A 13,656-nucleotide genomic window follows, 5' to 3' on the forward strand; every position below is an offset into this window, starting at 1 on the left:
CTTGGCTGATTCCGTGCAGATCCAGGCAACTACTTTCGGACTTCGAATATTGGTGATTGTGGAGATGACAGTGGCCGCTGCCAAGAAGGATCTCCTTGGACTGGGGCTGAGCATCCGACTCTTTGTCCTCAGTGCGATGGAGATGTCCGACGAGGGATCAGAAAGAATGGAGATTGTCGGCAATATCCTTTGACCCGCATATCTGAGAGAATCAAAGACAATTATAGAAACAGGACCTCAAGATATAGATATGCTGCGATCTCCAGCCCGAAAATGAGCATCAACAACAACTTTATTCATTCAATTTGACGATATTTTGATTCAACATGCATGCCAAACAACTTCTCGCTCTCGGTGGACTTGTGCTCGCCAGTAATGTGGCCATTGCTGCTAAGCTGGAGCACGACGACGTCCCAAATCATTGTTGGGCTGCATGTGGTCCTGTCGTGGGCATCTCCGAAAGCTGCAATCACCGGCACGATAATGATGACTCGGCTGAGCTCCAGTGCATCTGCAATTGGGGTCCTGCGAGTACTCAGATCCCGCTCTGCGCAGCTTGTATTACTCAGTATGGCCACAATGATGATCATGATCATGACAACGATGATGATGACAACGACGACGGTGATGACAATGGTATACTATATCTCATCAATCAGAATGACTTGGAAGCTCAACTGAAATGAACCATAGAGGCTCTTGATCTCGTCCACTCGTGTTCCTTCAGCACCACAACTTACAACGCCGCTGCGGCCACCACCCTGAGCTCCAACTCCGCGGCCGCAGCCACTGCCACTACCACCGGCTCAAATGGCAGTGGCCAGAACTCTGCGGGATCTTCTACCACTGGCTCCACTCCGACTACGACGAATGCTGCGGCTGGTCTTTCTGTCCCCGGTGTCGCTTCCCTGGCAGCTGTCGCGGGAATGATGCCTCTGGCCTTGCTCTAAGATGTCTGAAGCGCCTTTTATGACCTGTGCCATTGGCCATGAGGTGAATGAAGGCGGAACATTGTGAATTCTTGGATTGATGTAACGACTCTCCTTAAATCTGGTTTATTCTTTGAGACTGTTATCCCGCTCTGGATCCGTATATACGTTCCTTAGTGAATAACCTGAATTGCTTCCATCAATACTTACTTCCAGCTTGACGGTATGGAAATATTCTATTTGTAGTAAGGATCTTTTAGGAAGCATTTTGCTTTAGGACTATGAAACACAGAAAGGGTGGTCAGAGCGATTTCCAATTATAATGCGGTTGGAACTCCAACTATCCTATATAGCAATGTTCCAAAATATCCGGAGATCAATTTACCTTCCGCCCAAGTTTCTCCAGGAACTCATGGAACCGTTGTTTAACCCATCCACAAGTCCGAAGCGCGAAGGGGACGTAGACAAATTCCACTTTCTATGACGGAGCATTTTCACCATATCGTAATATATCATCTGGTAGTTCAGCAGGGTCTCCATTACTAACCTTCCACCTCGAAGAGTGAAAAAAGGCAATGTGCAGCTTTCTCGGAGCGTCGTTTCCAAAGACTATCCGGTAATCTCAATTGAAAGGCTTCAAATAGATTGCGCATGTTTACGACGATCATGAAGTCGATCGTCAAAATATCCTACAAGACCAAAATATACTACTAAACCAAATTGAGAATCGGAAAAAGAAGGCTGCAGTACACAGTTATCTGATGATAATACATACATCACAAGTGACTCGCTAGCTCCCCCTCTGCAAAAAGATCTTCTAATGTAGGTATTCCATATACATCATGCTCGCAAGCAACCGGGTCTGGGCAACTACACCCAAGTCAGTATCTGTCACACAGCTTGATCGTCAAAGGGTGACTTACTGCACGGGATCCTGCCCGAAAATGATATGCCACAGGTACTCGAATATGCGTCCGCTAGTTTCGTCGTCGAGATGGGTCTGCATAAGCCAGTTATGATACCCTAGATAGTCGCTATATGGGCGCGCGAGAACCCGTTCTCGCGTGACTGCAAACTGCGAACAGCAGGGGACGGCGACGACCTCCGGAACAGTCGTGTTCATCATGGCCTTCCAGGCGTCCGCAAAGGCAATCTCCGTCCAGCGCTCGTCATGCTGCTCTCGGAACGGCTGTACTTCGTCCGGGCATCCAGGCCCCCAGTTGCAGCGTAGGTTGACATATCCGGACTTCCGGACGTGGTCGACCTGCAGGCGTTGCATGTTCAACACGTTGTCCTGCGTCGCGTCAAATTCGATATGCCATGCATTGTCGCGGTGCGCATGCAAGAAAACGATGACCGACGGGAGGGCGTGGTAGTGGTCCAGAATATATTGCAGATAGACGTTGCTTTCCTTGCCTTTGTTCTTCTTGACCCTCAATGGCGCCTCCGGATTGTTGACCTCATAAATTGCATTCTGCCAACTACTGCGAGTCAGTACTTGCCTTGCGGAGGCGCTGGAAGGAAATCAACTTACTCGGACAGTTCCTCCGTGACCCAGTCTGTGTTCTCTTCCCTTGTCTTTCCAACGACAATGACCTGATCAAGCTTCGAAAGCGATGCATTCTGCGATAATGGGGTCGGCGCGGCCAACTTGTCCTCCAAAGCTGTCGGGTCCTCCGGGAGCGATGGTTTCTCGGGGAGCGTAGGTCCCTCTGGCGATGCTGGTTCGACTGGTGATGCTGGTTCCTCTACCGGTGCTTCCGCCGCTGCCGCTGAGGGAGTAGATTCTCCCGCAGATGGAGTGGGTGTCGTTTCCCATTCGGTGTATTCCATGTAATCCTGGACGGAAGTGGTCGGCGTCACGACGGAGCCCGGCACGAAATAGAGGTCGCCATCTTTCAGCTCATAGCTCCCCTCGGCTGTGTCGGCAATTTCGACAGACTGCTGCCACTGCGATCGGATGTAGTCCAAATGGGTTTTCAGCAGCAGCACGGTGCCAATCAGGGCGATGGCGACACCAGCGCGCACCGTGTTCCTCATGGCCTCGAGTTGCAGGTTGTCATAAGTCGGGCCCCCAATGCGTGCGGGCGCAATGGAGCCTTTTAAAACAGCCGTCGCGCTTTTCGCCCCCTAATAAGTCATCGACGTTTTAGTTGGAGATGACTAACACGCCTTCGGGAAAAAGTGGTCCAGTGCGTGTCCAATCCTCGTCGCCGGTCCCGAGGGCGGTTCCATGGTCAGGCCGGATTCTTATGATTGTAGCTGTAGCGATGCACACCATCATCGCCTGGTTGACTGCGGAACGCTCCGCCGAAAAGACTCTGTCGCATTGACAACGGTCGGAGTTTGACCCCAGGGCTGTAAATAGTACTACAAATAGAGTGCCGGGGTTTGATTTGGTTAACAAGGGGCCAGGGACTGTGTCGAGCCCCCACCGACATCATCGCTCACGTTGCCGGCGTGCAAACCATCCGGTGCAGTCTCCGGGGATTCGTCAAGATGGCCTCCGAACTGGCTCCGCGGATCACCTTGATGCGTTCTCTCCACGCACTATCGACCAGGCTGTGAGAGGGCCGGGGAAAGCGCGGATCGTGGAGACAGACCCAAGAGGAAAACTCCCCATTTTCGAGCAAGTGGGACTGACGGTGGCCCGTCCCGCTGGGGCGCCCATTCTTCTTCTTCCTGGATACACCTCGTCCAGGCTTGCAGGATTATCGGGTCCCAGTTGGCGTGTCACATAGATCACCTGCACGAGGTTCAACGTCCATGAATCGACAGATCATCTGTCAGAAGTACTCGTGGCCATCCCACGAGCGGGTAGACGTTGGAAGGACTATTTATCAATAGTCACCCTTACGTCGTTCACTAATGCTCTGTGAATGAATAAAATGAGCTGGCCCACACGCACCATTCATGACTAGCGACGGGTCTAACGAGGCGGCGTGGAAGCAAGTCGAACGCGTGGAAGCTTGGACGGCGATTCGATCGCCGCGCCAGACTCCGGCAGGGACCCGAGGATGCTCAAATCGGAGGCGATCGTCAGGGCCTGCCGTGGCAGCAAATAGGGGATGGATGAGAGGGAGTGGTGAACACCCGTAGGCTTACTTGTCCAAACCGTCAGAATTCGTTCGGAGGGAAACAGCAACCAACTCAACTTCCACTGGCTGCCTGAGGCCGACCCTTCCCACTCTCGGTCCTTTTGCTCTTTTGCTCTCTTCGTTACCCCTGTCTCCCCGTCTCGAGTGCGCTTCTGCTCATTGCTTCTCGGTCTCGTTTTTAATTTTTAATTGAAAGACATCTCATCTTTCCTCTTCCACACATCAGGCGTTGCCCACTGGCCCTCCTTGCTCCCTCCATTCCGTTCTTGGCGGTTGTGTGGACCTCCCGGTTTTAGCCCGGCACTTCGCGAGAGGCCTTGCGTGGCTTTCCAATATTCTTCTTCTTCTCCCTCATCATTCTTCCACATCCCCCCTCTCCCTCCCTCCCGTTCTCTGTTGCCCTTCCTCTCATCGGTGGTTTTGGATCTCCAAATCTACCGGGGCACGAATCCCAGTCTTGACTTTCCCTCCCGAAAGAGAGTCTGAACTTAACCCCCCCTCCCCTTCTCCCCCTCTTGTCATCTTTTACACCCCCCTTTCTTGATGACCCGGGCACGACTTCTGGTTTCCTGCATCCGTGAGCGCTTGACTTAAAGATCTGTTCTTTGTGCTGCCTTGGTCGGTTACTCGGTTCCTGCACCTCGCAGAAACTCGATCGGCTCCGTTCGTTTGGTTTTGGGCTGCTGTTTTTTTTGTACCCGCATTCGACCGTTCCGCACAACCCCGTTCTTTCCATCCCTCACCTCCCATCCTCCCTCCCACACCACTCTCGAACCCCGGTGCGGTCGCTCTCATGATCGAGTAGCCCCGTGCAAGCCACCGGGAATTTCTGAGAATCTGGTTTGTTGCGCGGCGTGGATTTGCAGTGCCCACATTCCTCAGGTCCAAGCCTCCTAGGAATTCTCGTTTCTCGGCCATGAGTTATCAACAATCAGACATGTATCACGACAATCCCTCCGCGCGCTCCCCTGGCTCCCAGCGGCATCAGCAACCTCTCCATCGTCAGCCTTCCCGCCAGTTCGACGCGTACGGCCCCATGCCCGTCAACCTCTACGAGGACCAAATGGCCCGCTACGACACCGCCCGGATGGAGCGCTTGAATCCTTCGTTGCAGAACAACTCGTACGGATACGATATTTCGGGATCGCAGACGTGGAATCCGAACGGGTTTGCCAATGCACAGACCCTGGGTGGCATCCGGTCGTCTTCGGCCAGCCTGAAGCCTTCGGCCCGGGGACGGACCGGTCTGCCGACTGTAAGTGACATGCCTGTGGAACGACCGCGAAGAGAAACAGCTAACAGATGTCGGAAAGACTTGGCTCGACCAGCAGCCCGGCATGTCGCCTGCCTTCTCCAACCTGGGCCCTGGAACGATTCAAAGCAGCGCCATGCGCCCGGAACCGTCCGCCTCGTCAGAGGGTGATGACGAACTGATCCCGACCGCGATTGTCATCAAGAACATCCCCTTTGCCGTCAAGAAGGAACAGCTGGTGCAGTTGATGACGGAGCTGAACCTCCCCTTGCCCTACGCGTTCAACTACCATTTCGACAACGGCGTGTTCCGCGGTCTGGCCTTCGCCAACTTCACCTCGGCAGAGGAGACCGCGACGGTAATTGAGGTGCTGAATCATTTTGAGTTGCAGGGCCGGAAACTGCGGGTGGAGTACAAGAAGATGCTGCCCCTCCAGGAGCGGGAACGGATCGAGCGTGAGAAGCGAGAGCGCCGCGGTCAGCTCGAGGAGCAGCACCGCCCGATGCCCTCGTCCCAGCTCCAGACGCAGAGTTCCATGTCCTCGCTTACGTCGCACATCCCCGCGACCTCACCATCACCCGTGTCGCAACGCGGCCAAAAACTTGGTATGTTTTAATTTTTTTCGCTCCTTTCGTCTGACCGCTGACCATTTCACAACAGACGTGGATTTGAACGACAGCGCCACTCTCTCCTACTACTCCCAGCTCCTTTTATTCAAGGAAGACACCACTCGTGACTCCGTGCTCTTCCCGCCCAACCTTTCTCCCGTCCAGCGGCGCACGGTGCACACCCTGGCACACAACATGGGGCTCGCCCATGCCTCGCGCGGTAGCGGCGAACAGCGCCAAGTTCAGGTTTTCAAAGTCGCTCCTGGCACCAATGTGAGTCCGCCCTTGTCATCCATCCCGCCAGCCCAGTCGGCCGACAATGGTCGCCGCGGACTGAACCGGGCGGCCACGATCGACTTCAGCGAGGCTCGTAATGAGGGAGCACATGGCTCCTTCAACACCCTCCGCGGCCAGAACTCCGGCTTTCTTGGTGTCTTGGACTCGCCTGGTAACTTTGCCAACACGCAGAACCTGCGAGCTGCCAAGTCCTTTGCGGATCTGCGTTCCTACACTCCCTCGCCCGTTCCCTCCTCCGCCAGCTTCCCCGCTGCCCTGCAATCCAACGGAGCGCGCCTACAGTACGAGGGCGCCCCCAGCGGCACCTCCAACACCCCGACCCTTACCTCTGCCCCGTCGGGCTCTTCTCTGGGCATGCAGCGCGATGACAACCTGTTGGTCAACAGCCTGGGCGGTCTCTCCCTGGGAACCGGGATCGGTGGGCCGAACTCTAGCCCCCGGCGACTTAGGGGAATGTTCTCTTGGGAACAGGAGAACCAGGCTACCAACGCCGGCGCCATCGGCAGTAACCGCGGCATGGGTATGGGATACGACGGTGCGCAGCAGGAGCGCATGCCCATTCGCCAACCCCGTGGACCGACTCCCGACAAAGGCACTGGTTTCCGCCGCCAGAATGGCCACCAATCCCGTGGCAGTGATGAACTTCGGGCCAGCTCCGGAGTAGAGATCATTGTGGAGTAGATATTATATGACGAAAGGAGAGACATGAGGAGAAAGATTTGACGATGGCGACCCTTTTTCTTGCCAGCATCCGACTGATTTGCCCGCGAGACGAATACGACATGTATCACGAGGCCCCTGTTCTGCGAATTACCTCCTTACGATTCGATGAGGGATGACGAGATGACACGACCAAAGAAGACCCAACAACAAAAAAAAAAGACCGGGAAATTCTTTGTTTTCGCTGATCCAACCAAGTTTAGACGATATTTTGGGGCAGCCCAAGCCGAGCCGCGGTTTGGATGAACGCTTCTTGTTTTATTTTGATTTCCAGAACTCGCCACGCTTTTCTCCTCTCCCCAGTTCACTTGTTTTTTTTTTTTTTTTTTGATTTTCTTTTTGATTCATTTTGATCTTGCGGGCGCCTTTGCATGCAAATTCATGGCTTTCTGGTGTCATGTCCGAACTTGGTGGACGACACCCACGAAGAATGACCTCAAAAGACCCTGTCCGACGGCAGGGAAGAGACGACAATACCAGCATTTGCATATTCTTGTGTGTTTTAGTTGTACATGGGGGCGACTCGCATCCGTTTAATGCTTCTTGGGCCCGTCTTGTTTCTGTTACGAGTCCCTTAATTCACTCGAGTCGAGTGAAGGGATGCCCAGGCCTGGCGGGTTTCTTCCTTGTTTCTGTTTTCTTTCTGCGTCGATTCTTGATTCTTTGGGTCTCCCCATGTGTCCGAGTTGCTCTAGTTGATCGAGATGGTTCCCTCTCTTCCTATTTGGTATCTGTTGTGGTCCAGGGATTTGGTTCGAATTGTTCGCAGGTACTGCCAATTCATGTATCTTTTACTGTTTGTTGAGATGGTCTGTAACTGCGTAGGTGTAGTCTGGATCAATGTACACGGACTTGTCTGGAGATATATATCGTGCTGCATTTGGGTCTCACTGGACCGCCGACAAACATTGTCGTAGGGTTGATATCTCAGTAAACTCCATATGCAACTTGACGATACAATTGCTACAGAACTACTCCTGCCCAGCTTTATCACCATAGTGACTGTTGGACAGGGTACACGTACAAACAAACGGCCAAATGCCAAGACAGGATTGTTTATTATGGGCCCCTGCGCATGCATGCCAACTGTCGATCCCTAGCCCAGCCACACCGCGCCTCGACTGTTAAGACTCCCGACGAGGAAACGGGGCACGGGGCACTTGGGGCACCTCCTTGCGTGAATTGCATCTATCACATACTTCAATAATCGTAATAGCCGGGGGATCCAACGTCAGGGTGTTTCTAGTTTCTAGGATCTCGACTGATTCTGTGGTTTGTATGCGACGTACACAAAGATAGATCCAAAAAGCGTATACAGAGTCGAGATGGATTGAACGAATTGGAACCAAGTCGAAGCAGTAACATTTCCCTCACTACCGGATATCCCCATTTTCCCATTACAGCGCCCGGCGAAGTTGAAAAGGATCAAAAGCAGAGAAAGAAAACAAAGAGAAAAGAGAAAAGCCGGGGAATAGACACAATATAGATCAAAGCGGAGCGCCGTGAAGAAGAAGAAGAAGAAGAAGAATAACATCACCAAAGAGAAGCTGAGAGAAAGGGGCCCGACGAGAGTGGACACACAGCCGGCTGGCCGGGCCGTGAATCCTTTCAATCAGACCACCCGTGCGAAGTCATTATTTACTCCCCGATGTGGCCCTTCTTCTTCTGCTCAACCTTCAGCAGGAGCGCACGGTTGATGCGGGGCAGGACACCACCGAAGGCGATGGTCGCACGGATGAGGGTGTCCAGCTCCTCATCACCACGGATGGCGAGCTGCAGGTGGCGCGGGGTGATACGCTTGACCTTGAGATCCTTGGCGGCGTTGCCCGCCAGCTCCAGGACTTCGGCAGTCAGGTATTCGAGGACAGCTGTCACGTAGACCGCAGCTGGGAAGGGAGTTAGTGAAACGTCAGAAATGAGAGTGACCCAAACGACATACCCTTAGCACCCACGCGCATCTTGTTCTGGGTGTTGTTCTTCAAGAAACGCTTGACACGACCGCAGGGGAACTAGAGGTGGTGTTGGGTTAGTATCAATTACGGGCGCGATCAGAGAGGGAGATGGGTGGGCAGCCGACAGCATGCGACAGAGGGGCGCGACCGGGAGGGACCTCGCGGTCAAGGGAACAACAACGCGTCTCCCTCATCGAGTTCCATCGCCCGGATCGCAGTCGCATGCTCAGGGGCACCCCGCCACAGTGATGATACTAACCTGCAGGCCAGCCTTCGCGCTGTGAGACTTCTGGGCCTTCCCCGCAGAGTCCTTGGAGCCGCCCTTTCCGCCGATGGACTTTCCCTTTCCACCAGGCATCGTGAAAAATAAGGTCGGGGTGGAGCGCAACGATGGGTAGATCGCGTGAGAAGCGATGCGAAAGTAATAGGACACGAAGGTGGATGGGAAGGCGATTCAGAAATGCGGTAGGCAGCGCGTTGTTGATGGATGGAGGAGTGAGAAATGTCCAGCGCCGGGCCAGTCGCTAAAGAGTAATGACGCTAGTCCCGATTGGGCTGGGAAACTCAGATGGGAGTGGGAGGGATCCGAATTCACAGAGACCCTCTATGGAGAGTGAGTCGGGGTGATAGGAGTAACCTCGTGAGTGTCTCAGCGGGAGAGAGTCAGACCATCAGTAGATCCAATGCTGGTGGACAGCCATGGCCGGGAGATAGCTGGGGTGCAGCGCCCCGCTGCCTAGAGCGTCAACCAGCCGTGGCCACCACCTGGATATGGGAGGGCCAGGCCAGAATAGACCGTCTCATCTTCATGATAGGGTCAGCATAGAGCGGGTGTGATCTCACCCGAGAGTAAGGGTGAGTTGCTGTAGTTTGTACATTTGTGTGTGCAATGTTGAATATACCATCACTAGGTTGATGGAGGGGAGCAGCATGGCTAAATGCTGATGCCTCAGGCACTAACAAGTCGGCCTAACATTCTTCCGCCAAAGGGCCAGATAATAATTTGTGCGTGTCTGTGTCGGTTCTACCACCCTCCACCCCCAGATTCGACTATCCCCATCCTTCTCAAGCCCTCCCGCTCCTCCAAGTCTATCGCTAAAATGGTGTCTGCTCAGGTGTATGTGGATGGATCGGTGGTCACAAAACTGCTACATGGCTAACCCTTGCACAGGACCAATCTCGCCATCATCTTGGCCATGATGCAGCTGGCCAAGAAGGTGCCCTTTGACAACCCGGATGTCCTGCTCGTGGTGCGCGGCATCTACGTGCTGTCCAATCTGATCATCCTGGGCATCTACATGTACACCCAGTCCAAGATCAACCAGAAAAAGGGTATGTGTGATGCCGACACCCCCCGTTCCTGACCCGCCGCTGATAGCCACCCAGATATGTCCACGCTCAAGTACGTGGAGCCTGCGCCCATGGGCAGCGCCGAGGAGCCCAAGCCCGTGACGACCACCAACATGGACTACGACAAGTCGCAGCTGCGCCAGCTGATCCGCAGCCAGCTCATGGGCGTCGGCATGATGGGTGTGATGCACCTGTACTTCCAGTACACCAACCCGCTGCTCATCCAGTCCATCATTCCGCTCAAGGGCGCCTTCGAGTCCAACCTGGTCAAGATCCACGTCTTCGGCAAGCCCGCCACCGGCGACCTGGCGCGCCCCTTCAAGGCCGCCGCTGGCTTCATGTCCCAGGGCGGCCCCAAGAGCGACAAGGCCTCGATCGAGAACGCGGAGAAGAACTGGCGGGGCGGTGTCAAGGAGGAGTAAATGGGATGAGTTGGTGTGTTGCTGGGGATTTGTCCTCTGGTCCGCCCAACCGGCTGTGTTTACACCTTAGTACATAAATACGGGAGAGGGTCACTGGGGGGTTCATTCGCAAGAGGACCATATCCGCTTGCTTCTTTTGCTTGTATTATAAGCCCATTTTTGAATGCTCCTGGCCGTGGAGTCTGCCGGCCATTAATCCCACTCCGGTCCTGGTACACTTGTATCCTCATGAGAGCGAACCTCGTATGTCACTGTAGCCAAACAAGTCATCACTGGCTTTGTAAATAATACTTCCTCCCGTGGCGATGACCCGTAGGGCACGACACCTGGGGGCGATCCTGGTGAGGCGGGCTGTCCGGGTGGTCGTGCCGTGGAGGCGATGTTGGATTTATAATAATGTCGACCGACCACATGGGTAGTTCAGAGACGGAATGACCAGTTGTAGAAACCATCCAATGGGCCAATCTAGAAAAATCTGCAGGACCCCGTGGCCTTGGACGTTGAGCTGCCGGTGACTCTTTCAGATATAGTCCCAGCCGGGCGTGCGTCCACCGCAGACTGTTTTGAGCAGGCCCCGCGGGCCCGACATTGATCCGGACCAGATGCGGATTTGGCGGGGCAGGAAGCTGGTGGGCAGGAGCAGATTAGTCTAGTCCGACGGCGAAATGCCCTTATTCCCCTGGTTCTGATGAAGGATTATGATTATTATTATTATTTTTGTTGTTGGTGGAGGGGCGGTTGTATGGAATCACTCTCCCCTCCGTTAGTCAGTCATGGCATCATCCACTTAGTACAGAGCGGCCGACAAGCATCGGAACGGCGTCAGCCATAGCCTAGGCTATTACCTCTTCTCTCCGGACCTCGTAGGAAAACATCGGGCAAAACATTCTCGAGCTGGGTTCCCGAGGAGACAGTGAGGACCCGGTCAGAGCTGATCGCCGCACGCCGATTGGATAGCGCGCTAGCTACCGAGGGGCAGCGTGGAGGACAGATATCGTGAGTCCTCCTGCTTTGCCCGGTGTATGAAACCGGAAGTGTATAGGTAAGCAGGGTGAAGTGGTGGTTGCGTCAGTCGCCCGAAGTCTACTTCTGCCCCTCCACTTGTCTTTTCTTCTTCATTCTTCTTTCTCTTCTCACTCACACTCGCACTCATCCATCCATCTTCCTCTTCGTCCAGTTCTTCAAGTAAGTCTTCTTCTCGACTCATCCACTCGGCCCCCCATTCTAACATGCTTTCTAGATCCCAAAAATGGTTCCCAAGGTACGCGCTAGCTGTCGCGACCTCTGCCACTCTCCCCCCACTAACTTCCCCGTCTGCAGGTTGGTATCAACGGCTTCGGTCGCATTGGCCGCATTGTAAGTGACCCGATTTCCCATCATCATGATCCGAAGCTGACTCGCATGTCCAGGTCTTCCGCAATGCGTAAGTTTCGCTCTGCCCCTCCACCCCCACCATCGCTGGGGGCCGGTCGCGGGGACTCGTAACTAACCAGACCATCCAACAGCATTACCCACGGCGGTGTCGATATCGTTGCCGTCAACGACCCCTTCATTGAGGTCCACTACGCGGTATGTTTCATTCCCACCAATCTCGCATGCGCGTGGGGTACTATACTAACCCGACCCCGTCACACAGGCCTACATGCTCAAGTATGACAGCACCCACGGCCAGTTCAAGGGCACCATCGAGATCGATGGTGACCAGGGTCTGATCGTCAACGGCAAGAAGATCCGCTTCTTCGCCGAGCGCAACCCTGACCAGATCCCCTGGGGCTCGGTCGGTGCCAGCTACGTCGTCGAGTCCACCGGTGTCTTCACCACCACCGAGAAGGCCTCCGCTCACTTGAAGGGTGGCGCCAAGAAGGTCATCATCTCCGCTCCCTCGGCGGATGCCCCCATGTACGTCATGGGTGTCAACAACACCGAGTACAAGACCGACGTCAACGTCCTCTCCAACGCCTCGTGCACCACCAACTGCCTGGCTCCTCTGGCCAAGGTGATCCACGACAACTACGGTATCGTCGAGGGTCTGATGACCACCGTCCACTCCTACACCGCCACCCAGAAGGTGGTCGATGCCCCCTCCAACAAGGACTGGCGTGGTGGCCGTACTGCGGCCCAGAACATCATCCCCAGCTCCACTGGTGCGGCCAAGGCCGTCGGCAAGGTCATCCCTTCGCTGAACGGCAAGCTCACCGGCATGTCCATGCGTGTGCCCACCTCCAACGTCTCCGTCGTTGACCTGACCTGCCGCATCGAGAAGGGTGCCTCGTACGAGGACATCAAGAAGACCATCAAGGCTGCCTCCGAGGGCGAGCTCAAGGGAATTCTCGGCTACACCGAGGATGACATCGTCTCCACCGACCTGAACGGCGATGACCGCTCCTCCATCTTCGATGCCAAGGCCGGCATTGCCCTCAACGCCAACTTCATCAAGCTGGTCTCCTGGTACGACAACGAGTGGGGCTACTCCCGCCGTGTTGTTGACCTCATCTGTAAGTCTCGAAGAGCCCTGAGAATTAGTTCCCCGTGTACTGACAGTTTTTCCAGCCTACATTGCCAAGGTCGATGGCCAGTAGGAATCAGGACAGAAGCCTGGTACAAGGAGCCTTCTTTGAAGTGCGGAGCTAGTTTCTTCTCTGTGATGCCTGCTTGAGGTGGGGCACGGAATGGCTGTCTCGCCCTTGTAGGAAAAACAAAACGCCCACCGATAACGTGAATTTAATGAAACAAATACAATTTCTTTTGTGCGCAGCATCCATCTATAAGCCTACTGAACCGTGTAATTGGCTCCGAGTCCACTAGAACGTAACCTCACCACACGTCGTTTGTTTTGAGAGGCGGCCAGGGCGGTGAAGACTATTGTCCAGCAGAACCGTGACACGGCCAAAAAGGGATCCAGCCATTGCCCATCCACCTACTCCCCCAATCACTCCAGACGCTCTTCCCTCCGCCCTCTGCCGACCCTAGGCTGGCATTGACTTGTCCAGCTGCCGTTGGTCTGTCCTGGATTTTGGACTATTGTCTT

General features: G+C 54.5%; 6 protein-coding genes across 6 annotated transcripts; 4 read left to right on the plus strand and 2 right to left on the minus strand.

Annotated features, from left to right (window-relative positions):
- Positions 1-326: 326 nt before the first annotated feature.
- Positions 327-950, plus strand: N7474_000058 (putative GPI anchored protein; the record flags this gene model as incomplete). The annotated part of the gene is made up of 2 exons (XM_057191473.1): positions 327-636; positions 694-950. 2 exons carry the CDS (start codon positions 327-329, stop codon positions 948-950), a joined length of 567 nt encoding a protein of 188 aa, XP_057056426.1.
- A 755-nt stretch (positions 951-1,705) lies between these two features.
- Positions 1,706-3,164, minus strand: N7474_000059 (DUF3431 domain-containing protein; the record flags this gene model as incomplete). Its single annotated transcript, XM_057191474.1, has 4 exons — positions 1,706-1,799; positions 1,853-2,410; positions 2,464-3,028; positions 3,098-3,164. The coding sequence occupies 4 exons, from the start codon at positions 3,162-3,164 to the stop codon at positions 1,706-1,708; spliced, it is 1,284 nt and encodes a 427-aa protein (XP_057056427.1).
- Positions 3,165-4,943: 1,779 nt separating this feature from the next.
- N7474_000060 (uncharacterized protein) lies at positions 4,944-6,865 on the plus strand (the record flags this gene model as incomplete). The annotated part of the gene is made up of 3 exons (XM_057191475.1): positions 4,944-5,282; positions 5,341-5,884; positions 5,940-6,865. 3 exons carry the CDS (start codon positions 4,944-4,946, stop codon positions 6,863-6,865), a joined length of 1,809 nt encoding a protein of 602 aa, XP_057056428.1.
- A 1,677-nt stretch (positions 6,866-8,542) lies between these two features.
- On the minus strand, positions 8,543-9,214 carry htz1 (histone H2AZ; the record flags this gene model as incomplete). The annotated part of the gene is made up of 3 exons (XM_057191476.1): positions 8,543-8,790; positions 8,844-8,913; positions 9,116-9,214. The coding sequence occupies 3 exons, from the start codon at positions 9,212-9,214 to the stop codon at positions 8,543-8,545; spliced, it is 417 nt and encodes a 138-aa protein (XP_057056429.1).
- Positions 9,215-9,956: 742 nt separating this feature from the next.
- N7474_000062 (PHO88 family protein) lies at positions 9,957-10,628 on the plus strand (the record flags this gene model as incomplete). Its single annotated transcript, XM_057191477.1, has 3 exons — positions 9,957-9,973; positions 10,028-10,188; positions 10,243-10,628. 3 exons carry the CDS (start codon positions 9,957-9,959, stop codon positions 10,626-10,628), a joined length of 564 nt encoding a protein of 187 aa, XP_057056430.1.
- Positions 10,629-11,877: 1,249 nt separating this feature from the next.
- gpdA (glyceraldehyde 3-phosphate dehydrogenase GpdA) lies at positions 11,878-13,207 on the plus strand (the record flags this gene model as incomplete). The annotated part of the gene is made up of 6 exons (XM_057191478.1): positions 11,878-11,889; positions 11,949-11,984; positions 12,038-12,051; positions 12,134-12,197; positions 12,265-13,123; positions 13,179-13,207. The coding sequence occupies 6 exons, from the start codon at positions 11,878-11,880 to the stop codon at positions 13,205-13,207; spliced, it is 1,014 nt and encodes a 337-aa protein (XP_057056431.1).
- Positions 13,208-13,656: the final 449 nt, after the last annotated feature.

This window comes from Penicillium riverlandense (assembly GCF_028828495.1).
Source record: "Penicillium riverlandense strain IBT 135883 chromosome Unknown utg000001l_segment0_segment0, whole genome shotgun sequence".
Lineage (NCBI taxonomy): Eukaryota > Fungi > Ascomycota > Eurotiomycetes > Eurotiales > Aspergillaceae > Penicillium > Penicillium riverlandense.